The following is a 26,598-nucleotide window of genomic DNA, read 5'->3' as shown; positions in this document are numbered from 1 at the left end:
CCAGACTCTAATTAAAACTGTGTGCCAAGCGAGAGCCTGGCTGTAAAACACAAAGCTGGCTTTTAGAGCGGCTGGGAAGTGTGGCCAGGCGGCCTGGAGGTGGTGGTGGCCGGCAAGACGGGCATGGGGCTGGCGGCAGGGCTGTGCCACCGCTCACCATGCCCACGCTGGGGAACAAGGAGTGGTGGATGGGGCACTCCATGCGTCTGCAGGGACCCTGGGACACGGTGACACCCATGCGCATGTCCCCACATCTTGGGGACCAAGTGATAGCTCTGGGTGTGCTGTGACACCGAGGGTGGTGGCTGCCTATAGTGATGGTGACACCCACACGTGGGACGGACCACAGGTGGCTGATGTCCACACACAGGCAGTGCACGGGGACTGGTGACATCCACATGTTTGGGGACAGTGTGACATCGCAGTGACAACCGGGAGGGGGTGACATCCCCCTTTCCACAGTGCTCATGAAGAAAGGGTGACATCGATGCATTTCATGGGGACGGGGTGACATCGACACACCTGTAACGACCAAGGGATGGGCTGGCACCCCTGTTCTGCGACAGGGGACAGGGTCGTGTCCACAGCGATGCCCACACACCACGGAGTGACCATAGGACGGATGGTGCCCACCCATCAGCAGTGCCGGAGCAGGGTGACACCGGTGACAGCCGTGTCCCCGCGGCAGCGGCGGGCGGACACCGGGCTGAAAGGGCGCCCTGTGGGCCCCACCGCGGAACACCCGCGCTGGGGTTTTACAGCCCCGCGGGTCGGGCCCAAAACGTCCTGAACAAACAGCGGCTGTGTCTCTGTTTAACAGTCCGGGCCTCAGACAGAGGCAGCAGCGCCAGTTCTGATGGAGAAACTAATGAAACCTTCGAAATAGTTTGTATGGGAGTAGCGAGGTGAGAAAAAAAAACCCAGAGCGATTGCTGCCAAGGAAAATACACTTACCTAGTAAAGCATGAGTAATAAGAGGCATTTTTTACAGTGTAAAGATATAACTTTTCACGAAAATACCAAATAAGGCTCCATGTGAAAAGTTGCCAGCCTTTCTAGATGCTTTTTATTTTTTCTTTCCCTCTCTTTCTTGCCTTTCTTTTCGTTCTCAAGGCACACGTGTGTTTTCCCCAGTGCCCCTTTTGCAGGAGCTTGTTTACGGGGTCGCCTTCCCGCCACCCCCGGCTCAGGTTCCGTCGCCCTGAGATGAAATGAAGAGGGAATGGAAAAACAGGAGCTGCTGTTCTGCGAGACTTTCTATTTTTAAAAGGTTAAAAATATCTGTTTTCAGACACATTTCAGCCGAGAAAGCGCTGGGGTGAAGTGACGCAGCGGGACGGGAGGAGTAAACAACGCCGGGATGTGCCGGGAGGCTCGGGACCTGCGGCTCCGGGGATGCTCCTGGGGACGGCGACAGCGAGGGACAGCGAGCCGGGGATCTGGCCGCGGGGAGTTGAAGGACTGCATAAGGCTGCGGGGCTCCGTGCCACGGGGATACTCAGCCTCGAGAGAGGATGCTCAGCATCAAGGTGGGATGACCAGCCCCAAGGGAAGGAGGTCCACATCCAGAGGGATGCCCGGCCCCAAGGTGGATGCTCAGCTCCCGGGTGGGATGCTTAGCATCCAGGCAGGATGGCTTATCTTCTCCAGCATTACAGCCCTGGTGTCCTCGTGGGATGGGATGCTTGGCGACTGCACATGGATCCCACCACAGAAGTGGGATGCAGTACCCACTGTGGGAGGAAGAGTGTGGAAAAGCCATCTCCAAAATCCCATGGATGCTTTTCCACCTTTGGTTTTGCAGCTCCACTCCCTTCTCCCAGGCCAAGGTCCTGGTGAGGCTCCCTGGGCTGGCTCCGGCAGCGGCTGTGCCCTCGTGCTCATCCCTTGGCTCACTTGGGCAGGAGCACCCACACCTGACATGCACCATGTTCCCAGACAGGGAGAACCAGGCAGTGCTCCAGGCTGGTTCAGAGGGGCTGGAATGCTGGAAAAGATCCTGGGAGTGCCAGTACTGGACATCAGCTCAGGTGAGCCCAGGTGAGCAAGAGGCTCCTGGGCTGTGCTGGGCACCTCCAGTGCTGGTAGCAGCTCTGGGCCCCTCCTGACAAAAGAGACTTGGAGAGGCTGGAGGGTGTTCAGGGCAGGGAACAGAGGTGGGAAGGGAATGGAGCCCCAGGAGCTGCTGAAGGAGCTGGGAAGGGGCTCAACCTAGAGTAAAGGAGGCTCAGGGGGGACCTTGTGGCTCTGCACAACCCCTGACAGGAGGGGACAGCTGTAGGGGTCAGGCTTGACTCCCAGAAACAGGGACAGGAGAGGGAACGGCCTCAGGCTGGGCCAGGGGCGCTTCAGGGTGGACATCAGCAGGAACTTCCCCATGGAAAAGGTACTCAGGCCTTGGAACTGCCAGGGATGTTTGGAGTGCCCATCCCGGAGGTGTCCAAGGAATTCCTGGAGGTGTCACTCAGTGCTCTGGGCTGGAGACAAGGTGGGCACTGGGCACAGTGTGGACCCGATGGCCTTGGAGGGCTTTCCCAATGTGCTGGGCTCTGTGGTTCTATGGTGCCGGTGCTGAGGCATGGCCTTGGCAGGTCCTGCTATCCCTCAGAACTGCTGAGGGATTTTGCTTCCTTATAAGGCCCTGCTGTTCCCTGATCCGGTGTCTGTGGCCAGGCTGGCATCGCCTGTTGGGAGAGCAAAACAATTCCCAGCAGGCTGCCAGGACACCCTCCTGCCCAGCTCAGCCCAGTTATCCTCCTCAGCACTGGTGGCGCCCCTCACATCCCTCTGGCTCTTATCTCCAGACTGCCTGATGCCTGGGCAGGAAGGCTTTCTCTGAGCAGGCCCTGTCCTCTGGGAAGGAGGGTTATAAATCAGCTCAGCCGTCTCCTGAACAAGGCACGGAGCTTTTGCATCCCTTGGAGCAGCACTCCCAGCCCCTTCCCAGGGGCTGCTGGTTCAGAAGCACCTTGTCTGACAACAGCCCAAGTGCAGCAATAGTCTGTCTGCACAGTGCAACTCCTCAGCGCACCTGGAGAATGAGGATGACAATTCCTCTGCCTGAAATAAGGCTGTTAGGGAGGAAACACTACAAACTGCACTCCTCTGAATGAACCTCTCCCCCTGCTTCTTCTGAGGCTCTTCCAAGGGTGTAAATATGGTGGGGAGATACAGGGGGAAGAGGAGAGCAGATCCCCCTGGGATTGGATTTCTACCTCTAAATGACCCATACATGGGTATAAAGACTTCTGCATCTCCAGGAGGAGCCTTTGGACCCTGAGCTCCACCAGTACCACGTCCTGAGGCAATGGGAAATGTGCTCCATGTTCCAAGAGCCTGGCTCCTGGATATTTTTGCCCCTCCAGTCCCTGGGTGCCAGAGGAGTGACCCCCACCCACAAGGGAACCTTCTCCCTCTCTCCAGCTCTAATTTCTGGCTCCCAGGCATCGCCTGGGAACACTCCAGCCTTGGCCTAGGGGGCATCCAGGGACCTGAAGGCCCCCTAGGGCTGGCAGCCCATGGAGTGCGGGAGTGGGGAGTATGAGCTCACGATTTTTGGAAGTCTGAAGTTCTCCCGGGTCTGGCTCCTGCAGACATTAAGTCATTTTCCGGAGGAAGTGCCGTATGACGTCAATCTGGTTACAGGAGTCAGGGTGGAGATGGCAGCTCCAGCGAGACCACAGCAGAGGTGAGAGGCAGGAGTACCAGGATACCCCGTCCTGTCCCTCTGCCACAGGAATGACACTCCAGGGGTCCAAATTCAATACAAATGAATTCAGATGAGGTTTCAGATGCCCTAAAACTCTCAGTTCAAAGCTTCCAGCCCTGGTTTTGACAGAAGAAATCTTTACCCACTTCACCAGGGAAATGTCTTTGACTTCCTCTCTGTCAAGTATCACAACAACCCTTGGAAATCAGGATTTCACACATTATTTAATGAATAAGGACAAATTAAAAAAAACCAAAACCAAAACTCTGTTCAATGGGATTTGTTACTCATCGCTGCCTTTAAAAATACCACCTTCAACACTACCAAGAACAACAGAACCACTATGGCAGGGTAGGTTTTGCTCTCAACAGTTAAACTTTCTTCATTAAACCAGAATAAGGTTGATCATTCTCTCCCCAGGCCACAGCATGGGCGCAAACCCAGCAATGCTGCTGGGGTGCAGCAGCTTCTCTCAACCAACCACTGATGACACCAGTCCCTGCCTGGGAGCACTCACCAGCCCAAACTTCAGGAGTGCTTGGCATCAACTCTCTGGAAAATGTTTTACATCTGTCTACCAGCCTCAGCACCAACCAAGCAGAGGCTCAGACCAAGAGCTCCTTTCTGGTTAACAGGATTGCCGTGCTTTATTCCTCTCCCATAACAGGTTCCTCAGGACTATGTGCTGTGGCACTTTTCCTTCAGCAGGCAGATGACAAGATGTCCAGGGAAAAACTCTTTCTTGTTTGGTTTATGCCTGTAAAAAAGCCCTTAAGGCAACCCCAAACCCTCCAAGCTGCGATGCAGCACGCGCTGCTCCCCAGTACCTGCCTGGTTTATCAGCAGTGCCCTCTAATCACCCTTCCCTCTGACTCACTGGCCTGCAAGGCTAAAGATCCAGTTCTTTCCCAAGAACAGCAAAGCCTCCCCCCAATTACTCTGGAGCCAATTGGGTGGGAAGCCTCAAGGATGTTTTTGTAAAGACAGAACACCAACCGTGGCCCAGTCTATAATTAGGCATCTGAGCAAGTTACAGAGGATATGTTCAAGGAAGAAAAGAGTATGAGAATTTTATATGTACTGCTTTGTCCAAAAAAAGATTATGAAAGGCAAAGCAAAAACTATTTACCAGTCTTAGGGGGAAAATGAAGTACACTTCATTCAGTTAAAACTGAAGCAGATGTTCAATATTTGTGTCTGTGCCTGATGACCTGCTACATTACAGCTGCTACCCAACGTGAACATCTGGATCAATCTGAAAAGCTGAGGGTGTACAAAGAGGGGAGGAAAACACCACAACTCCTCTCCTAACTTAGCACCAAAGGAGTGATTACAAAAATACAATTTCATGTGAACAGATTAAATAGCCTTTCAAGAGTTCCTCTAGATGTTGCCTCTAGCTGGCAGTTCCTACACCACTTAGTGAAGATGACTGAAATTATTGCAGTAACAAATAAAAACTTTTCTCTGATACAAAATCTAGTCCAGAGGGCTTCCTTACACAGTAAGCAGGGCACCTTGCATAACCAGCGGTTGCATGTTGACCTCTACAAGCAGCAGCAGCTTGGAGAGAGCCACACAAAAAAGGGAGCAACACTCCCAAGCTGCCAAGAGGAGACAGACCCAGTTCATTTCTTCTGGCAAAAGCCCATGATGGAGACCTGTTTGTTTGCTCTGCTGGCAGGTGCTGCCCCTTTCTTTGGGTTCTTCCTTTCTTCCTTTGGTTGTCTCTTGGTGGGCAGCATGGGTTGTTTTTGTGGAGTTGGAGCTTTGGGCTTGGGGAACTCATCCTCGCTGTCTGTGCAGGATTCGCTCTCATAAACCTTCTCAGTCACTGGTGGAAAGAACAGGGAAGGGAGCAGAGGATGATGATGGTTAAGCCATCTTTCCACCAAAGACCTCCCCATGGCAGCCTTCCCATTGCCCTCCTGGAAAAGAACGCTTTGGGTTCAAGGAGCACATGTCAGACACAGGAATTAAGTCCAAAGTTAAGCAGCAGGAAATTACCTCAACTTGCGCCAAGGGAGGTTTAGGTTGGCTATTAGGGAAAATTCCTTACCTAAAAGGGCTATCCAGCCCTGGCAGAGCTGCCCAGGGCAGTGGGGGAGTCCTTATCCCTGCAGGGATTTAAAAGCCATGTGGATGTGGCACTGGGGGACATGGGCCTTGGCAGTGCTGGGGGAACAGCTGGAATCTATGACCTTAGAGGGCTTTTCCAACTGCAGTGATGCTGAGATTCTAAGTCATATGGCAAAGGCTGACAAGCAGCCATCAGAAAGTGATGAATTTGAAGGAGATCAGAATCAGTAGTTTGGCATTAGACAACGGAACATCTATTTTATGGCTAAACCCCACCATTCTGACTTGGTCCGATTTCCACAGGGGCCAAAGCAATCAGATTTTCCAGAAATCTAGGCAAGACAACCTAGAGACATCCCCAGGCTGCTCTCACCAGCACACTGGACAGCCAGGGAAGAGCAGAGCAGACTTGTGCATCTCAAGGGGTGCAAACCCTTTGAGGCAGCTTCCTTCCACAGAGGTGGCCAAACAGGGCAAATATAAAGAAATCCTTTATAAAGGATCAACCTGAAGCTGTGTCTGCAATCAGGGACTCTGCCTGAAGGGGATTGCCAGCTCACTGCTGTCAGCGTCCGGCAGTGGAAAGCCCAGGCATATAAAACCGCGCTCACGGAAATTAAACTGGAGTCAGCTCCACTGATGAAAGCCACCGTCAGATCCCAGCAAATGCTGTTATATCAGCTTTCCCAGCAGTGCTCTGGGATTCTTCTAGTAAGCCATTTTTCTTTAGCAACTGTATTCTTTTAAACAGATGTCTTAACTTCCCTTCTTCTGGGAAACTGGCTTTCACTTGTATTAATGCATCAAATTAAATAAGGTTTCCTACGTCACCAAGGACTGGGAAGAGGAATGCTATGAAATCCTCCTGGGCAGCGCTAGCAGGACCTCAGACAGGGATTGCAAACCAAGCAATCCCCCTTCAGAGGCAGCAGGTTTTTCAGGGAGCAGTTTCCACAGACCACTGGGTGAACTTAAAAATCCTTATCCTGTTGTCAGCCCTGTCAAGAAGTGCTGGGAACTCCCAAAGCGTGCAGTTAACCCCCTCCAATTGCAGTAACACAGCTTAGATCAGCTTTCTTTGGCTGCAGTCTCAGCTGAACTTCAGAAGTCTGCATCTGGAGCACCTATGGGTACACAGACACAATTACTCATGCCCCACTCACAGCCAGACTCCCTGAATCAGAGTGGCTCAAATGATGGGAGCACTAAAATGCTGATTTTAACATATTTTAACACGAATTTACCTCCAATGCACATGTGGATATTGCAATCTCCAAGCCCATGTGTGTCCTTTGAAGCTTTAGAAAGTGCAAGGTAGAAACACACGAACTTAAACCTCAGTAATTCCCCTTTACTAGAGACTAAGAGCAGGCCCTCAATCCATGGATTTCTGTTGATGCCTAGGAATGTTTCTTCTGCTTAACTCCACACATACTGAATTGCTGAATTTCCCTCAGGGCTAATCCCGAAAATTACTTTTGCTTTTTGACACCAATTCCTTGCTATTGCAGCTATTATGAAAACCATAACTTAAAATTGTGGAGAAATATACAATACAGCCTCATACTAATGTTAGGATTAAAACCTAGTGTTGGTTAAAAAATAAGAAGACAGCACGGAGAGGAGAAAAAAACCCTCTATTTTGAAGAATAACTAAAATTTACATTAGCCTGGGAGATTTGCAAGTTATTCAGCCTTTGAATTACTAGGCCTGTGCATGGAAGGGGTGGGGAATGGAAGGAAGAAGAGAAACCAGACAACAGCCAGACAGCAAGTTCTGCACAACAGGCTGGAGGATTTGTAGTAGAGAAAGCAGCATCTCCTCCCCACCCAGTTCCTCAGTATCCAGCTCCATCCCTCTCTTGTGTCCCATAGAATCTGTCTCCCAAGGGCACAACAGGGCCTTGCATTCCCTTTTCAGAAAGGGGATATGAACTATAAAACCAGGAGCCTGGATTTTCCAAGGGAATATGAAACCCTGTGGGGACAAAGAGCAGAGAAAGAAAGGCACTATTCCCAGCTGAACCCAGAAGAGACATTCCTATGTTCTGGACACAGAGTCTGTACAACTCAGCTCCCCATCTCCTTCCAAGTGTTTCAATGGCTCTACCTGGGATGGGAGAGTAAAACATCTCATAGGGTAATCAGCCAAAGCTGTCGATAACTCTGTGCAAGTCCAATTCTTGGACAAGAAAGCAGTACTTGAGATCTCAGTCCCAGTGCAGCCAGCTGCTGAGAGCTACAGCTTTGTGTTTCTCCAAAGGAGACACAAAAAGTTAACGGGAAACAGAAGATGCAGCTCTGCAGACAGGTGCAAACAGAGGCTGAGTCTGGGCCAGGCAGTCCTGAAGCTGGGCCAGGGATGCCCGTGTGTCTCCATGGCCAGTACCACGACAGACCCGTACAACAGCACCACATCCTCCCTAGCATGGGCTGAGCTGCACTGACATCCCCTCAGCCTAGCCAGGGAATCAAGGCATCCCATACAATCCAGCTGACAACAGCTGGATTACTAAAAACACATTCCACACTCTCACGTGTTTAAAGCCTCCAAAAAATCCCCCAAAACCCACCAAAACTCAAAACCAGCATAGTCTGAATGTTTGCATCTCTACTTCAATGTCAGGACATGGAGGAAACAAACACAGCGGTGTTACACAGCTTTCTACAGGTCACAGAAGGAACCAGAGTGCAGTCAGGCTGGAATTCAAAGCCTCTGGCTCTCAGGACTTCTGTAGGGATTCTTTTCCCTTCTGAAAGCAGAGCCACCCTTATCAGAAACAGAAACTCTACGAAGTATTTAAGCCCCAACTGTTTATCTGGGATACTGTGTGTTTCTTTAACATATAATCAAGTTTTGCACAGCTCTGGATTTAGCCTCAAAGGAAAAAAGAAAAAAACCCAACAAAGTTATCTCAGCCAGAATTTACCCCAGACCCTTAAACCTCTTTCTATACAGTCTTTAAAAGCTTGTAGCTTTGGAGAGGAGAGTAAATGAAGGTGGTAATCATGATGGCAGGAAAAAAGGAAAAGGAACTGAAGGAAAATCTGTGAATAATCAAAAAAGGGTAAGGATTCAGCTACAGCTCTGACTCCCTACCCAGGCCTTCACCAGAGGCTCAGTTACCTCAGTCTGGGAGCAGGAGTTCCAAGTAGGATAACTGAGTGGTTTTGTGAACCTCTTTCTATCCTGGGAGAGGCTGGCCTGTTAAAATGGCCAATAAAGTGAGCTCCAGTGCGTGTAGGGCACAGCCAGTCTTACCCATGCAGCCTTCCTCTTCATCAATAAACATCCTGGATTTCAGCACACGCTTCCGCTTCCTCTTCTTCCCTCCAGCTGACACCTGGAGGACATGGCAGCATTGTGAGAAACCTGGAGCTCATTTCTGGCAGGAAATCACTGTGATCTGCTCTCACCTCTGTGGATGCAGGCTCCAGCTCAGTTTTCAGAGCAGGTTCAGGTGGTGGAGATGGAACTCTCTCCTCCTCGGGTGTGGGAGAGGGTGGGACATCTGCTAAGAAGAACACCTTGTTGGCACACGGGTCTGATGCTACATGCTGAGGTGCCCAAAGGAAGGAGAGTGGGATAGGATGGGAGAAGTGCACTGGGGATTTTTGGTAAACCAAAAAAATCAGTTCCACCAAGGGAAACTTTAAAACCAGGCACAGGAACTGGCAGATTTTAGCTATACATTTCACTTACTTATTAAAAAGAGTAATTGTAATTTGTTTAGAAATTAGAAGAGGAGGGGTATGGTAAAACAATTGTTGCTTCACTGATTGTGCTACACATCCCAAACAATCCATGCTATTAGCTTAGCCCAAGAATTAAGTGCAGTACACTATCACACATCCTAAAAGACTGTTATGGGACATCTCACACTCTTATTTGAAAACAAGTTCAAAAAACCCCACAAAAATCCAAACCACTACAAAAACTAGAAGCTGATTCTCTCACTGTTTTATCTCCTTGCTGTCCTCTGTGTTCAAGGACAGGGACAGCAGGCTCCATTCAATGCCAAGACTGATCAAACCAGTCAGGGACACCTCCACGCATTTGTACGGAGCAAAGTGGGCTCTGGAGCCTCTACCAGAAACATCAAAGTGAGACAAGCAGGGCTTCAGATCAACAAGGGAGGTAGGGGCACCCTCCCACGGGGCTGGCACGGAGACAGAGCTCCAGGAGATCTGAGTGTGAAACGCTGCCACGCAAGCCCTGGGCTGCGGGGGAGAGCTGGGAGCGCTGGGAACAAACAGCTCCTGTGACCTATTGCTTCACCACCGCACAGATGTGGCTCCCTGGAGCGGCCGTGCCTGCCTGGCTGCTGCTGCAGCTCTGCTGGCTGCAGCACTGCCCTTATCCCATCATCCCAACTCGGAGCTGGGACCTGGAGCTGTCCTGAGGGACTGGAGCCATGTAAGGAGCTGGCGCTGCAGCGCACACAGCCAGCTGACCTCCGCAGGTCACCGAGGGCTCCAGTGAGACAGCGCTGGGCTGCCAAGGCCCAGCCATAAATGGCACTCCTCCAGCAAAGACCTGGCCTCCCAAACACCGCTGTAAGCAAGGCACAGGAATGCAAACAGAGTGGGATAACACCACTGTTCCCTCACTCTGCTCCAGAGCTCTGGGGCTGGCAGCACTGTGAGGACATAGCTGAACAAGGGCTCTGCGGTGCCCGAAGGGCTGAGGGCAGCTCTGGCTCTGTGTTTATCCCAGTCTCACAGACACAGTGGGCTCCACAGACTTCCTGGCACCAAACCTGCACTACCATTGCCCAGCCTGGCCTCTGCCCTTTGCAAATACCTTATGGAGAGGACAAGTTAAGAGGGCTGAAAACCAGTCTGGTGAAAAGCCTCTGCCATGCTCAAGCAGGGGGTGCTGAAGGCATTGTCTGTGTGCCAACTCCACTAGATTCCCAGGGGGAAATATGGGCTTTTTTTCAGCTTCTTTCAAACAATTTCCCCAGCTTTTGGCAGGCAGAAGACACCTTCTCATCATGTCAGAGTGTTTAGGACTACTATCAAGCTCTATTACTTTATTATCCTCTTCTAGCCAACACATCCCTCTGACATGTGATAACTCCTGAGTCAACCACAAGCTGCTGCCCACAGTTTGCTCAACAGCAACAGCTGCATGAAATGGATACAAGTTAGGCAACTGGATGGACCAAAGATGTAAATCCTGGCTTTGTTTGGTTTGCTTTGACCCTGCTTGGAAAAACTGTGAGAAGCTTTAGTGCTTCTGCTGCGGCTCTCCAAAACCCACGGAGTTTGTAGGTCACAGTGCCACTGAAATCACCCTCCAAAGTGGCTGTAAAACACTTGTCAACACTGCAAAACCTGCCTCTGTTGGTACAGCTGAAGCTGCCAAACCTCCTGTCCTCTGTGGGCACATTTGTGGAGCTTATTCTGGCACTGGAAGCAAAACAACCTGCAGTGACTAAGGAACCCTCATACCAATATAAATTTTTAATGAAAAATCATTTAAATGGAGAGGATTGTGCCTTATGCCCTTTCTGTGTTTCCAGTGTGGTACAATGTGCTGATGCTGGTGTAAGGAGAGCTTATTTAGGGCTACTTTTAGTACATCAAGAGCAGACTAACACAGAACTAGACAGAAGACCTGGCCTGACACAGAATTGCCCATAAGCACTTCACTTCATGCAGGCTGAGTTTCACACCCACAAAACCCTGCTAAGTATGCCTGTCACTCCAGGCCCCATTTTGCTCACTGATGCTGCTGATTCCAGTTGCCCCTGCTCTCTGGAGAAACCTGTTTGTTGCAGAAGATAGATAAATATGATTATCCATAAATAATACAGCCAGGATGAGAACAGTTCTCCCAGCTAGCCGGACAATGCCCCTGCCTATGGATGGGTCCAGGGGTCAAGTGGACTGTTCCATCTCAGCCCCCAAAAGATGTATGGTTCACCCTGCACCTGTAACCCTCCCCTAAAACATCAAGTGCCTGTAACCCCATTGGCCCAAGCCTTGTTTCAACCCACCTTGAAGCTCCTTGAAAAGGGGGCTTCAATGGGCCACACGCTCTCTTGGAACTTCCTCCCCTCTCCTAGAGCATCCTTTTGTCTCTCCCCCCGCCACCTTCTCAAGCCCTGCCATGTGCTGCATCTGGGAGCACGAGGCAGGACCTTTCTGCATCCCCAATAAACCTGATCTCCCAAGAGCAGCCTTGAGAGATCTCTTGTCTACATTCATCTACACTGTGCTGGCGCCTGCAATTTTCTACACCTGTTTCCAAACTTTCAAAGGATAGATGCTGTTCAAGTCCAGCTGCTGTACATGTATTTCTTTTATTTCTTTTTCATCCAACTCCCAGTCTTCTACTTCAATACAAATATAGTATTACAAGTTTGGACTCATTAAAAATATTCCAAACCTGTCTTCTTTCATCTGGTTGGATTTAGAAGGGCAAGCAGCAGAACCAAAGGGCTGAGTTCTCTCAATTCTCATTTTCCCTTTTCAAAGGGCAAACTGAGTGATATCCAAATCTCTATACATGTGCTGTAATTTGCATACATTTACAATTCTAATGCACAGAAAAAAACCCACAAAAACAAACAAACAACAACAACAACAACCAAAAAAAAAAAAAACCAACAAAAAAAACCCCACCAAAACGAAAACCAAAACCAAAGAGGGTTCTGATGCAGGAGCAGCAACAGCAGTGACAAAAAGCCTTCCCAGTGCCTGACCTCCCTCTCAGGGAAGAACTTTTCCCTAATATCCAACCTAAACCTGCCCTGACATAGCTCCAGCCATTCCTTCAGGTTCTATCTCTGCTCACTAAAGAGAATATAAACCTTGGAATAAATGAGAGCAGGAGGCATCCCATTCAAAAGCATTAATTGTTAAACACATGCTGAAGTCATGCAGGTGTCCCATAGGAGACCAGAGAGTTCTAACATTCCAAACTCCTGCCTGATCTCACAGGATATGGAAGAGCTGAGAGATTCCAGGCAGACAAGGATGGGCTGATTTCAAAATTTCCTCCTCAGAGCTAAACAACTCAGCTTGTCAGCAGGGGAGTGGTGAGGAAATGGAAAGACAAACATTTAAAGAAATAAATACCAAAGACCGTGGGCATATATGTGTATATATATTTTTTATAGCCAAACAAGGAGCTTCACACTGGAATGTGATGGAATTAAGGCTGATCAAAAAGAACAACTTCCTGAGAGATTTATCATCCTGTGGAATAGTCTCAGAAGTGATACATACCTGATGACAAAGATAATTTGAAATTATGTGGGCAGTAGGGAAACTATGAAATTGGGCCTACAGTTGGCATGGATACTGCAAAGATGCCAACAGCAGCCACCTCTCTCTGGCACTGCAGGTTTTCTTAATATCCTGGCTGTTGCCCATGTGCCAGCCACACTAAATGAGCAATCAGCTCTGGCTCCCCCGAGGGACTCCACCTCCTCACCAGTACACCCCATTTGCTGTTTCACCTTCTTTTACTGGAGCTCTACACCAAACTGGTGGTTTCAATTACTCGTCCGTAATGACCCCCAGGTTCTTTTCCTGAGCAGCTTGCTGGATGACTGTTCCATTTAGCACATACTGCCAAGCTCAATTCCAATTTATTTTCCAGTTATCTATATTGAACGGCATTTGTCACCTCAATTATCCAAATTCTTTGGGATCCAGCCCTGCTGTTCCTCATTATAAGCTCAAATCTTGCAGTGTTCTGGGTGCCCCACTCCTGTCATAGCCACCAAGGCGACACACACTCGCATCAGATACGGCCCAACTGCTTTGCCTCCAACTTCCCTATTATCTCTTTTCTTTCCCCTTTGAGGAGAGGGAGGCCACTTGTGAGTGTTTCTTCCCCATATGAACTGGTTCTGACCAGCCCTGCGGTTCTGGAAGGTGCGCTATCTTTCACAAGAGATTTCAGAACCTCCTTCCCACACATCAGTGGCACTGGCAGCACACTTAGTGAGGAGACAGCCAGGTCTGAGCTAAGCTAAAACAAAGACTGAATCTTTGTTTTGAGACATCTCAACTCTATGCCCAAGTGCTTGCAGCACAAAGATAAACAGAAAGCTCAGGCTACAGCCATTTCCATGTTCTTTAGTCCTTTAAACTATTCTCCCACCAGTGAACAGATTTGGAGAGTAATGTTTTGGAAATCAGAACCCTGAACTACATGCCTGATTGTTTACAGATCTTCTTACCTTCCTCATCACTGCTGTCAGACAGAAGTTGCTTGATTCGCTTCCTCTTTTTCTTGACATTTTCGGGATCTCTTTCTTCATCATCTGACCTATCCGCTCTCTTTGTTTTACTGCCACAAAAAGCAAACGGAAAAGAAAGGGAATAAACACCTATTATCTCTCACGTGTGCATGAAAGTATCACGTGTGCACTTGGATGAGCACGTTCCTCACAGAAGGAAATCATATGCCTCTTAAAACCATGAGCATTGCATACTCTGAACTGTACACTCACTGCACAACCAGGCATAGGTGCACAAGCATTTCCAGGCCTCTCATCCTTCCCCATATTCAGCTCTCCAGAACAAGGAGGATTTCTTTAGCCCCTCTGTAGTTCAGCCCAGTACCTCACCTCACCTGGCCACAGCAGCCTGGCAAGAGTGTACTTCTGATTTTGTCTCTTTAGCTCAGGCTCCCAGTGTCCCCAAAAGCATCACTCAGAAGCTCTTTTGACAGACTGCTTGACACTGACTGACTATGAGGTAGTGTCTCAGAATCCTGGAGCCATTTTTAAAGACTACTGGAAAAATAAAATAGCTTCTTTCTTTTTAATGTTGGCGAGACTTGTCAGATGAACAAGCCTGGAGGCTAAAGGCCCATGTCTCCTCAGAGATCTGGGACAGCCCAAGTGGCCTTCCCAACTCCATGCTGCCAACACCTCCGGGCCCTTGGCTTCTTAGACAAGACTATCAATAAGACAAGCAGTTAGTGCTAACTGCGATGGTGGGCTGGGTGGTGTGCTTACCTATTCAGTTAGAAATGGATTGAGACCACCAATTAATTACTCATAGGCCACCAGAGAGCCATCAGACTGTAGTGATTCTTTGTCTCTGTCAGTTTGGGTTGGATTAAACACAAAGGGCTGAACTTAAAATTAACTTGGAGCCTCAGCCCAAAGTAAACCAGTGGCATTGAAAGCAGCCCTACATGAGCTATGGAGATCAACAAGCACAACTTTGTGCTGCAAGTTGTGTACATACAGGCTTGGGAATATCCCACCTTCCCTGCAGGACAGGTGCTCCTGCCAGCCCTCCCCACGCTGCCTGCAGGGTCTCTCCCACGGCTGCTCACAGTGGGAGGTTGTCTCATGGAAAGCCATCCCCTCCCTCTGAGGACAACCTGGGCTGTGTCCCTTCCCATATGCAATGGCACCCATGGCCCTGAGGCACCTACAGCAGTAAATGGAAAAGGAAACACCAGGAAAAAATCCTGACAGATAATTTTAGTCAGGTTTAACACAATTTAGTAGATGGAAACAGGAGGTGAGCCAGCATTGTATGACCAGATAGCTTCATGCAGGCTGTCCCCAGGCAGGTTCACAGGGACCCTGAAAAGCATGACCCACCTTTTCTTGTCCTTTTGCTGAATTCTGTCAGATTCTGTTTTCTTCCCAGGTTTCTCTGCCACAGTATTAGGAGATGACTCTGGTTCTGCTACAGCAACTGACGGATTCACTACTTCTTTCTCCTCCTTTGGCTGCTCAGGCACAGAGTTGGCTTTGAGTTTATCTGTGAATAAACCATTCAAAAAGAACAAACACTGGGCATTCAGTTTGAATGACAACTTACAAAGCAGCTGGCTAGCTCTATGCACCAAGATTACAGACAACAGTACCCATCATGTATTTAGGGAAATAGATTGGCCAAGCTGTATCAGCCATGGGAAAAAGGAGGGCATGCTTTAATTTCTAGGTGATTTTCCATGGTTCTGCTATTCCTGATGTCAAGCCACCATGTGTGCTGCAGCAGTTAAAACTCTGTGGAAGAGGACTGGGAGGCAGTGGCAGGAGATCACCGTGGGGTCAGAGGCTGCCAACATGGTGCCAAAGCCTTTCTGGGCGTGCTGGGAAAACAGGCTGCCTGCTTCCCTGGGCAAGGGCAAACAGTACTGGAATGATAGCTCTCTTATTTATGATCAACAGCAGAAAGCCCAAGGACCCAACTGCTGTTAACTCAAGACTTTCTGGCAGTGGTGGAACTTTTGAAGCCAGGAGAGACATGCACGTAGGGAATAAATCTTTCTTGTAGAATCCCTCTGTTCTATACGCATAATCATTTCCAGTTCTGCTCAGTTTGCTCCTTCTCTGCAGCCACCTCACCGGTTTCCTCGGTGTGCTCCCTGACAGGACTCAGCAGAGAAGGGAACCCCTTTGGAAATGATGGAAATGCATCCACAAAACCTTCTCCATCACCACTGGGTCACCTCTACCATGCCACTTTGGGTTTTCAGCACATGAGCTTTGGTCTAGGGCTCTTCTAGACCTGTAGAATTTACTCCAGTTAATTGTAGCAACTGTCCTTAGGCTGAGAGTGTCCTCAGCTCCCCCAGTCTCACCAAAACAGGGACTCAAAGAGTCCCAGCAGGGCTGTGCCTTGTCTGCTCAGTGCTAGAACTGGCCCTTGCAAGCTCTATGTCTGTTGGAAAGTGAACTTTGCTGTTTACTCTCTCCCAAAAGTCCTCTTTGAAGCCCCTCATACTCACTGTTATAAGGGAATCTTTGAAGAAGGTCCCAAAGTCCTTTTCCAATATTTCAATATTTAAAAGCTTCAGAATAGTTTATTTTGATTTAGGTAATTCAGAAGGGACCTGCAGAGGCCACCTAGTCCAAACCTCTGCCCAAAGAGAAAGGCCACCCCTCATTTGTATTTGCCATGTATCAGTCCTTCTGTTTTTAGGAAAGAAATTAACTTTAAACCCAACAATGGGCACCTCAGTGCTGTATGATGAAAAGCAAGCACCATTAACATGCCCTGCAAAACAGATTTTGGCAAACATCTCACCAATAGCTGGTCTTCCAGCCAGGAGAATTCACTTTAAATCAGATTTCTTCTGCGCTAAAAATCCTTCCTGGGTTAGTCTGCTCAAATATGCAATTTTAATTGATCTCCCTCCAGTAAGCCTTTTGTCTGAAAAATTCCACTGACAACTGTTAATTTTTGCTTTAAAAACTGTGTGCTAAAACATTAACCCTTTGAGTGCAAAAGAGCAGAAAAAAAAAGTATGAAAAACTATTAGGAAAGAGGGGATATAAAGAAGATCCAATGAGTTTGGTAGAGTGGGGATGGGGAGGAAGAGCTCTGCTCCTTTCTGTATGCCTCCAATCATGGCTCTAGTACAAACATTTGATTCTACTAAATATTTTTTAAATTTCTACCCAGCTTAAATAAAGTATAATTTTTTTAAAAAAAGATACTTCAAATAATCCTCAGGTTTGTTTGTTTGTTTTTTTTTAACTAGAACAGGCTGTTCCCTGACCATGATAGCCTCTGAAAACAGAAAAGCACTTACTCATAGCAGCTTTTCCAAAGAAGTTGTTCATGATGGTGTTCTTTGTTGGTGGCTTGCTGTTTGCTGCAGACACCTGGAAGAAAAGAGAGGAATAAGCACAGGAATTGCTCCCAGCCCTCAAGGTGCACAGCACTGCTTCTGGACAAGCAAAATAATAAACAGCATTTGTTCCCACTGCCTTAGATTTTAGCAGACTTAGCAAATTCTCTGTTTTGGAGAATTCGAAGATACTCACTAGACACCACGTATATCAAAGGGGGCAGAGTAAGCTCCTAAGAACTCCTTAGCCAAGCCTTCAGATCTGACTTGGGGCACATTCCCATCTGATGGCTGACAGTGTTACTGGGACTAGGGTCAGCTCCCAGGATGGTTTTTGCAAACCATCAGTGCCTCAATTCACAGCAGCCAACAGAAGAAAGAACACGGACTGGCCAAACCAGGAAAGCTTTATCCAGCTCCTCTGGCACGTAGGCTGTTTGCAAGGGAACATCACTGCTCTGTTACACCAATGCAACCACCAAAATGAGAAATCACACCCACACCCCCTAAGAAAGTGCAGTCTCTTAATCAACTTCTTTTCATGCAGATAAAAGGCAACCAGACACTAAAGTTCCCAAACCACTGCACACTTCACCAGTTATCAACTCCCTGTAAAAATCAGAGAAAGGAACCCAAACGTTCTCAGTTATAAAAAGGCCAAACCACCCACAGGGAGTGTTACCATTTTAACACCCATTTGTCTGGCCACATCGTTTTAAAAACAATTATACTAATTAAAATGAAAACATAATCCTATCCTGGAAAAACTGCAGTCCAGAAGATAAACAATTGAGTCTTGCACAGGTCAAGCTCTGAAACTTCCCTCACTGACCAAGTTTAAATACCTTGATACTTTTAAGACCTGGGCTTCTCATATTTCACTTATTGCTCAAAATAAATCCTTTTAAGCACAATGGAGAGAGCAAGATCCTCAGCTGGTGTGTGCATTGGGATGGCTGGAGAGGGCAAAGCAATCATCTCCATAAGGCAGCTATGCTGGTTTACACTCGCCTGAGACCTTGCTCATTGGGGAATGTCAAAGCTATGGCTATGTGGAGAGATCCAGAGTGTGACATGAGGGGTTTCTGCCCCAGGTGACTGCACACAGTTAAACAATTGCAAAGGATCCCTGAGCACTGCCAGTGGGATGTGGGCTTGGCAGGAGGAGCAGCGCAGGGGTGGCTGAGCTCCCTGAGGCAGTGTGCCAGCGGATCATTAAAGCCACAAACTAAGGGGCTGAAGTAACTTACACCTGAGGCCTCCTTGGCCTCTGCTTTGGCCTCCTTAGGCGTGTCCTGGGCTCTGGCTGCTGCTTTGGCTGCAAACATGCCCATGATGCCTTTGTGCTGCTGCGGGGGGGGTTTGGCAGCCTGGAACCCGTGGCCATTGACAGTGGCATTGGGGTCCCTTTGCCTCTGGGGACTCTGCGCAGGCTCTGGCACTCGGGGAGTGTCGGGCGGCGTCCTGGGCACAGCAGCAGCGCAGCGGATGGCACTGAACCTGTGTGGTGAAGTGAAAAATCCCATTAGCCTTTTCAGCTCTGCAATGCTCACCTTGTGGATAGGATCATGCCTTCTCCTTTCCTACAGCGCCACCACTCCTCTGAGCCTGTGTTCTCCTGTTATGGAAAAAGGAACAATTTAATCTGTGCATGGGACAAGAAAGAAAGCCTGGCACAGAGCAAGAGATCTCTGATGAAAAGATCAGCTGAACCTGTCAGCAAGAGCCACAGCATTTGCACATCAAACAAGCTGTGCAGCTTTCCTGGGGGAAAAAGGGCCTTCTCCACACTCAGGCTTGACAAGGATCAGGATGAATTTTATTCCTAAACAGGTTGTGCTTTCTAAAGCCTGTGGCAGAAGTTGTATGGCTGTGTGAGGATCTAAAATGTTTACAGCTTTCTGATGCTCTGTCAAAGCCCCACAGCTGCTGCAACAAGCAGCCACACTTAGCCAGGTGAGTAAATCCCAGCTGAAACTGAACAATTGAAATGGCTCAGAAAATATCCACGACATTTCTATTTAACTACACAAAGTAATTTCCAAGTAATCCCTGAGAGTGAGAAGCAGCTTGGATTATAATGGTTTGAAACTTGATTGTTTGGGGATATAGAAACACAAGAACTAAATGACGTGCTCACAGTTACAGCACAACTCACTGACAGTCAGGGATAGCAGTTCCCAAAAACAGCTGAACTCTGCTCCCCACTGTGCAAATCACAGGCAACACTTTCCAGATTTCCCACAGAAATGCCACAAAAGAGCCTAGCTCACACCTCCCAGCCCACTGAATTACACAGCAAATTTTTATTTGCCTAAGCAAATAAAATCAGCCTCCTTTCAGTTCATTTCTGTGCCTCAGCATTAGCTGCTCACTTGCACAGTCCACTTCTACTCCCATCAGGATCTGTATTAACAAAACAACATAATCTCCACAGTATTCCCAGGCTGCAGCAGCAACCTCTTGACATTCAAACCTTTAAAAGAAGGAAAACAAGACATGGAAGAAAAATAATCCTACTCTCCTTTGTACTTTCAATCTGTTTTTAACATGGTTAATACAGCTCTCGGGGCAGTGTGAGCTCCTACTCTAAACACCACCAACTCTCCAATATATAATATTGTCACAAATAATACTCTCAGTGATTATGCTGACTGTGCAGCAGAGCTCAGCTAACCTTCCCACATTTCAAGTCAGCTTGCCTTGATGCTGCTGTGTGACTATACCTTTATGGGCTTGACCCAAAATTCACTAAATAACCACTGAAAAAATAGCCAATACTTGGACTGTGCTCTGCAAACAAGGAGCTGCTTCTATTTGGAAAGCTGGCAATGTCAACTAATACCAGATACTGGTATTAGTTAGTACATCTAACCACCTCCACTGTCTTCACAGCAAAGCAGGTCCCACAGAAACCCAGAAAATAACAAAGATCCTTGTCCCAAAGCTGTGAAATATCTGGACAAACAGGGAGGTTCTGTTTGCTACAAACCCCACATAATTAAACCTCTGGCTTTTGCAGATCCTGCAGGAATCTTTTCCCAAGTGTCACAGACAATCCATGCAGATGGCAAAGAGAGGGAATGGGATCAATCTGTATTTACTTCAGTCAGGTCACAAATGAAGAAAGTACACTTTTTCTTAGTTTGCTTGGGAAATCCTGCTTCAAAGCTGGATTTACATGCAGGCCTCAGCTGCTTCAGAACATGGATTATGTAAACCTTCTGGAAGTTTAAATCCCAAAGGATACAAGTTAAAGGCACAAGGATCATCACGCTGGGGTACCTAAGAGTAAAAAGAGTGGATGAAGGCAACTGCAGCCACACCCAGGGCACATGGGCTCCACTGAGATGGGATCACCCAGCACCTTCCAGGGCATCCACCCAAACACACAGCTTCTATGCCACTTTTTACAGCTTTTCTCTGCCACTCTCTTGTCAACACTTTGGACACAACCACATTTCCCCTCTTGTTGGGAAGGATGGATAAATATAATTATTCATAAATAATACAGCCAGGATGAGAACAGTTCTCCCAGCTAGCCGGACAATGCCACTGCCTATGGATGGGTCCAGGGGTCAAGTGGACTGTTCAATCTCAGCCCCCAAAAGATGTATGGTTCACCCCGCACCTGTAACCCTCCCCTAAAACATCAAGTGCCTGTAACCCCATTGGCCCAAGCCTTGTTCCAGCCCACCTTGAAGCTCCTGATAAGGGGGCTCTGAGGGGCCAGACACCCTCTTGGAACTTCCCCTCCTCTTGGAACTTCCCCTGCTCTTGGATTTTCCCCCTCACAGGACCTCCACCCCTTCCCAGAGCATCCTCTTGCCTCTCCCCTCCCCCATCCCCTCAAGCCTTGCAATGTGCTGCATCTGGCAGCTCAAAGCAGGACCTTTCTCCATCCCTAATAAACCTTATATCCCAAGAGCAGCCTTCAGAGATCTCTCGTCTCCATTCACCTAAACTGTTCTGGAGCACAGCACTCCCCACACCCTCTCAAATTGTATACTCCTGCTATGACACACCCTTCAGGCATCCACCTTTAAATCAGATTGGTCATGGCACCATGCACCCCCATGACTTCAGGCTGGAGCTGTCCTGGTGGGAACAACAAGCAAACAAGAAGCTGCAGCTGCCAGGCACTGCTCAGGAGGGAGCCAATGACTCTTGGGGACTGCAGTCCCTCCCAGCTCTTCTCCACTTCCACCAGGAAGGACACTGGTGCTGCCTGGACTGTTCTGTGTGCTTCTTCCATGTCTCAGAGATTACAGCCTACTCTGAACTGCAACAAACCCACACACAGATCAAAGCCCAGGTCCTGGAGAAGGACTTGCTCTGAGACATTTTCAGGGAACTGGATGAGTCCAGAAGATGAGAACACAGTTTCACAAAACAGAAAGCAAACTCCTGTAAATGCTTTGCTGAGCACATCATTCATGGTTTTATCAGCCTGTTTCAATTTTCTCTTCCTGTGTGGCTGAGAACTGGATTAAAATGGTCATGATTAAGTGTGGCCTGGGAAAGAGAGAAACGTTTCCACCCATCAGACAACCAAGGTACTGGAACAGCCTCCCCCTCGGACTAAGGACCAAGTGAATCAACTGTGAGCTCAGTTTACAAAACAACCACACAATGTGTTCTTTGGGCCCTGCTTTGGCAGGACTCTGAGGATATCTTTTCCTAGCTTTCCAAAAGCCCAGGCCTATCTAGTAAGCACTGAAGTGGAGTCTGGAAGTGCTTCAGAAGGAAAAGGAAGGCAGGACTCACTTGCTGCAGTGCTGCAGGTTTGTTTTGACGATGTCATAGTCGGTGTTGTAGAGGGGGGAGCTGTCCTTGAGCAGGGCCTTCTGAATGCTGTACACGTGCACACTGGCAATTGTGGACAGTTTAGACTTCATTGCTGGGGAAAAAGAGAAAAAAAAAAAGCTCTCTGTTAGCACACCCTTTAGGATGACTAACAGACTACTCAACAGCAACATATGAATATAAAAAGATCCAACCACACCTTCTCCCAGCACTCACTAATGAAGAATTCAAGGCAACAAACCCCACAAGCCTGTCACGTTTTCCACTACACACTCTTGGTTCCTGCACAACTGACTTATGAGGGATCTCTCTGTGTTTCCCTTCAAAGCATCCAGTGTTTGGGATGCAGAATAGCTGAGTGAGTACCTAAAGCTGAGGCAGAAGGTAGCTGGTCACTGCTCTGCCCTGCTGGAACTGCTCTCTGCTGCTGGGGCTGTGTCCAGCACCACAGTATCACCCCCACCAGTCTGCTGGAATTAAAACTTTCTCTCTTTTATGCTACTTAGACTGCAACCCCCTTGAGACAAGGGCTCGCTTTCAGGAATTCTTTGTTCATTGCTTATATTGCTCTTTTCACAGAGTCCTGGTCTGAGGCCGAGCTTCTAGGCACTGTAAAAATACACACAGTAATCATTTCTTGGGGCCAGTCCTAGGCTATGCAGCCCTACTCCCATCAAAAATCTCAACCTCTTTCAAATATAAGTCATAGCTTTGGCCTGCCTTCCAATACAAAAACCATGAGCAACCCTTTCCTCCACAGCAAAACAGTGTTACACAGCACACATAACTCAACAAACATGACACAGAGTAGTTGCACTGCCTGACAATCTCCTACTCCGAGGAAAACAGCCTGAGCTAGAAATCCACTTCAGACTTCCAACAACGCAAGTCCTTCAAACAAAGTGAGGTCATTAGCTCAGATTCTTAAGGTCACAAATACCACAGTGTGCTCTCAAGTGCCAAAGACGTTATTTGAAAGTGATGAAGAGCCTGAAGCTGCATTTCAGTTCTGTGGGTAAGATTTCATCAGCAGGACCCGAAAGATGGTGAGACAACAGACAGTGTAGGGAGCAGTGTTGCAATGGGTTTTTTTCACCTTTCACTCACAAAAATGAGGTAAATGTTCTATGAGAACATCTGTTTTAACACCCACAGGACTCAGAGCAAAGACTGCAATTGCATTGACCCAATGACCAGAATTACCAGTTTCAGCATTCTTGGGGGCCTGAAGGCTCAAAAGGAAAAAATCAGACTCAAATCACAAGCCTGAAGGTGTTCAGCTGCTGGCTCAGATACTCCAAATTCTGAGAAACAGCTGGTACAAAAAGTACACACCTGACCCTGAGAGCCTGGCTGGGCATTTATGTACAGATGGCAAGTTCTGAGCTTTGATCATTTTGCTGTTCTTTCAAAGAAAAAAGTTAAAGCCACACGACTTTCCCATCCTGCTTACCTTCAAGTTTATCCTCCCTCACTACTGCGACCTTGTGACACTGGAAAAAAGAAATACAATCTTAAAACCTGAGGTTGTAAGCAAGACTGCTATTTTCAGTTATTAAATAAGAAAGCCTAATGATTATTGTAGCATAGAACACTGACAATGTCTTTAAACACTCCTAAGTTTTTCAAGCTCTGAAATGTGCTCTCTGGCCAGTCTTCAAGGTCTATACCTGCTCCAGGACATTTAATATGTGGTTAATATTGCAAAGATCCAGAGAGACACTGAAAATCCCACCACAAATTCTGTATGAATTCTGTCTGAAACCAGGGAAAATCCTGTTGAATTCAGGCTATAAACATGACAGTGCCTGTGCAGCTTTAGTTAAATACATCCATTATACAGAATTAATGCAACAAATAATCACCTTCCATTTCAGGCAGATTTGGAGATTAAAAGATAATATTCCGTACATGTGAACTAGTTTATTATTTAGAAGAACAGAAAAAAGGTTTGCTGGTGTTTTTCTCCAATCTACCAATAAAAGCCAGGACACCCTGAGATTTACTATTCCTAAAAGAAGACTGGATCATATTGTAATACATATCTGTGTATTTAAAAACACTTGGTGGGATGTAAAAGGCATTTAGTGTTTGGCTCTTAAATTTGTGGACAGACACTGAATTTTCCCATTTTCTTTTAAAAACCTCTGGGCTATCTGCTTGAAGTTTTAGATGACATTCCTGAAAAACTGACAAGCAGCAATGAAGAAAAAGAAATTAATTAAGCAGTAAGTCATTTACTTAATATGCTGAAGCACTTTAAATACAAAATACTGTAAATTAATTTATTTACATCTCACCAGGATTAAAAAGTTGTTTTAATTAGGCAGCAAAAGAGCAAGTGGCAAGAAGACACAGACAGGTAAGAGGATAACCAAAGATTGGCAGTCTGGGCTCCTGAGTGCAGAAAGCAGCAAGGAAAGAGTGTGCAGTGTTAAGGAAGAGCACTTGAGTGGGATTTCAGGGCTCTCCCTGCAGGAGTGCTGCAGCTGCATCTGCAGCATTCCGGCTACACCTACTGCCAGCAGGCAGCAGTGCAGGGCTGTGGGCAAAGGGGAGCAGACACTGAATTTTCTCATCCTCTATTAAAAACTTCTGGGCTATCTGCCTGAAGTTATAGGTGACATTCCTGAAACTCTGACAAGCTAAATGCATTAAGCAGCATTTTACTTAATAAGCTGAAGCACTTTAAATGTAAAATGCTGTTAATAAATTCATGTTTTGTTCACCAGGATTAGAAAGCTGGTTTAATTGACAAGACAACTTCAGCTGTAGGTGTGCTATCCTGTTTGTTATTATTCCATGCTATGTGAGCTGTCCCTCCAAGCAGCCCTCAGACACTTCCACACCACAGCAGAGCCTGGGAGGTGGATAAGGTGATCTCACAAGGGCTCCTCCACAAGGTTTTGTGATCTTTGCTGCCCACCAGCAGTGAGAGGATTGAGGTGAGTGGTGACGGGATCTGAGTGTGCTGGTGAAGAACCCTGCAGTGTTACTCAGCACTGTGCTCCCAAACCATGGCCAACTGGTCTTTCCTGCCCACTGGGGCAGACACTGAGCCTTCTTCTGTCCCTGTCCAGAAGCCCTGGCACACTGCAGCTCCTGTTGCAGAGAGAGCCAGGGCAGCTTTTCATCCCAGGAGCACAGAACGAGGCAGAAGAGACAACACAACCAAGGCTGACAGACTCCTGTGAGAAGGGCACCACTCACAAAGTGTCCATTCTGGAGGAGGTTTCCTGCCACCAGGTAGGTGACGTGAAGCTGAGCTCCCGAGTTCTCCTTGCGTTTCCTCTCTACGTAATCATAGAGCATTCTGCACAAAAGAAACCAGAGTGAGCCAGCAGAGAGGAGAGAGCCCACACTGCACACCCCGAGCAGAGCCAGCCTGGCATGGACTCTGGCCACGCAGGCACATTGCTCTCCTCAGGATTCATTTCATTCCCTCAGGCTTCCTTTTCTGAGACCCTTGTGCCTCTGCCACTGCAGAGTCCAGTCCAACAACTACAGAAACCAAAGGGCAAATACATTTAATAGTATATAATACATTTAATAACACATAATAATAAATATAATTAATAAATATAATATTATATGGTATTATATAATACCATATAATACTATATTATATGAAATATAATGTATTATATAATGTATAACAAGACATTATACATTTATATCTAATAATAAATATAACAATGTATTTTAGTATAAAAATACATTTAATAGTATGTAATACATATAATAAATATAATATATATATTACATACACTAAATATATGTAGTATGTATATTACATACATATATGTAATGTATTACATACATTGTATAACATATAATAAATTATATATTTATATATAATATGCAAAATAATACATATAATACATAATAATACATATAATATATAATATATATTGTATATGTAATATCTATATCACATATGTATAATGTATAATATTATATATTTCAGTATATTATATATAATTATACATAAAATGTCTTTTTTACTATGAAAGTACATTTAATAGTATATAATACATATAATATATAATAATGTATATAATATATACAATAAATATATTACATATATAATATAGAATATGATATATAATATATATTCCACATAATATATATTTTAAATACATAACATATATAATAATATCTTTTTTAGTATGAAAATACATTTAATAGTATCTAATAGTGGGTCTCACAGCCCCTGGGCAGCCTGCTCCAAAGCCTGTCCCCCAGAAGGGCATTCCTGACACCCCTGGGAGGTTTTGGTGCCTCACTGCCCACTCAGCAAGGCTGGAAGACAGGCAGGCACATGGACTACCACAGCTGGCTGTGCCTGGGAAGACAGGCAGGGTTGGCAAGCATTTCCAGAGGAATCATTTTAATGGGCTCACACCACAATGGAAACAGGAATTGACATGGAACTGAC

General features: G+C 47.0%; 1 protein-coding gene across 5 annotated transcripts in view; it reads right to left on the bottom strand.

Moving 5' to 3' along the window:
* Window positions 1–26,598, bottom strand: part of POLD3 (DNA polymerase delta 3, accessory subunit) — a 54,999-nt gene that overhangs the window by 26,847 nt on the left and 1,554 nt on the right. For 2 of the 5 annotated variants that reach the window (XM_085569529.1, XM_031505710.3), the window contains exons 3-11: window positions 25,371–25,473; window positions 23,614–23,653; window positions 22,122–22,254; window positions 18,605–18,854; window positions 17,316–17,388; window positions 15,373–15,535; window positions 13,990–14,099; window positions 9,206–9,303; window positions 9,051–9,132 (exon numbers count right to left, since the gene is read on the bottom strand). In XM_085569529.1, coding sequence (XP_085425655.1) covers window positions 9,051–9,132; window positions 9,206–9,303; window positions 13,990–14,099; window positions 15,373–15,535; window positions 17,316–17,388; window positions 18,605–18,854; window positions 22,122–22,254; window positions 23,614–23,653; window positions 25,371–25,473 — 1,052 coding nt within the window. Of the gene's footprint in view, window positions 1–1,049; window positions 5,544–9,050; window positions 9,133–9,205; window positions 9,304–13,989; window positions 14,100–15,372; window positions 15,536–17,315; window positions 17,389–18,604; window positions 18,855–22,121; window positions 22,255–23,613; window positions 23,654–25,370; window positions 25,474–26,598 lie in introns of those variants that run through there. The other 3 variants (XR_014952070.1, XM_021544013.2, XM_021544014.2) reach the window with 3 other exon arrangements.

The sequence above is a fragment of the Lonchura striata genome, chromosome 1, assembly GCF_050655825.1.
Source record: "Lonchura striata isolate lonStrDom1 chromosome 1, ASM5065582v1, whole genome shotgun sequence".
Taxonomy (NCBI): domain Eukaryota; kingdom Metazoa; phylum Chordata; class Aves; order Passeriformes; family Estrildidae; genus Lonchura; species Lonchura striata.
This window is presented reverse-complemented; position numbering and strand designations above follow the sequence as displayed.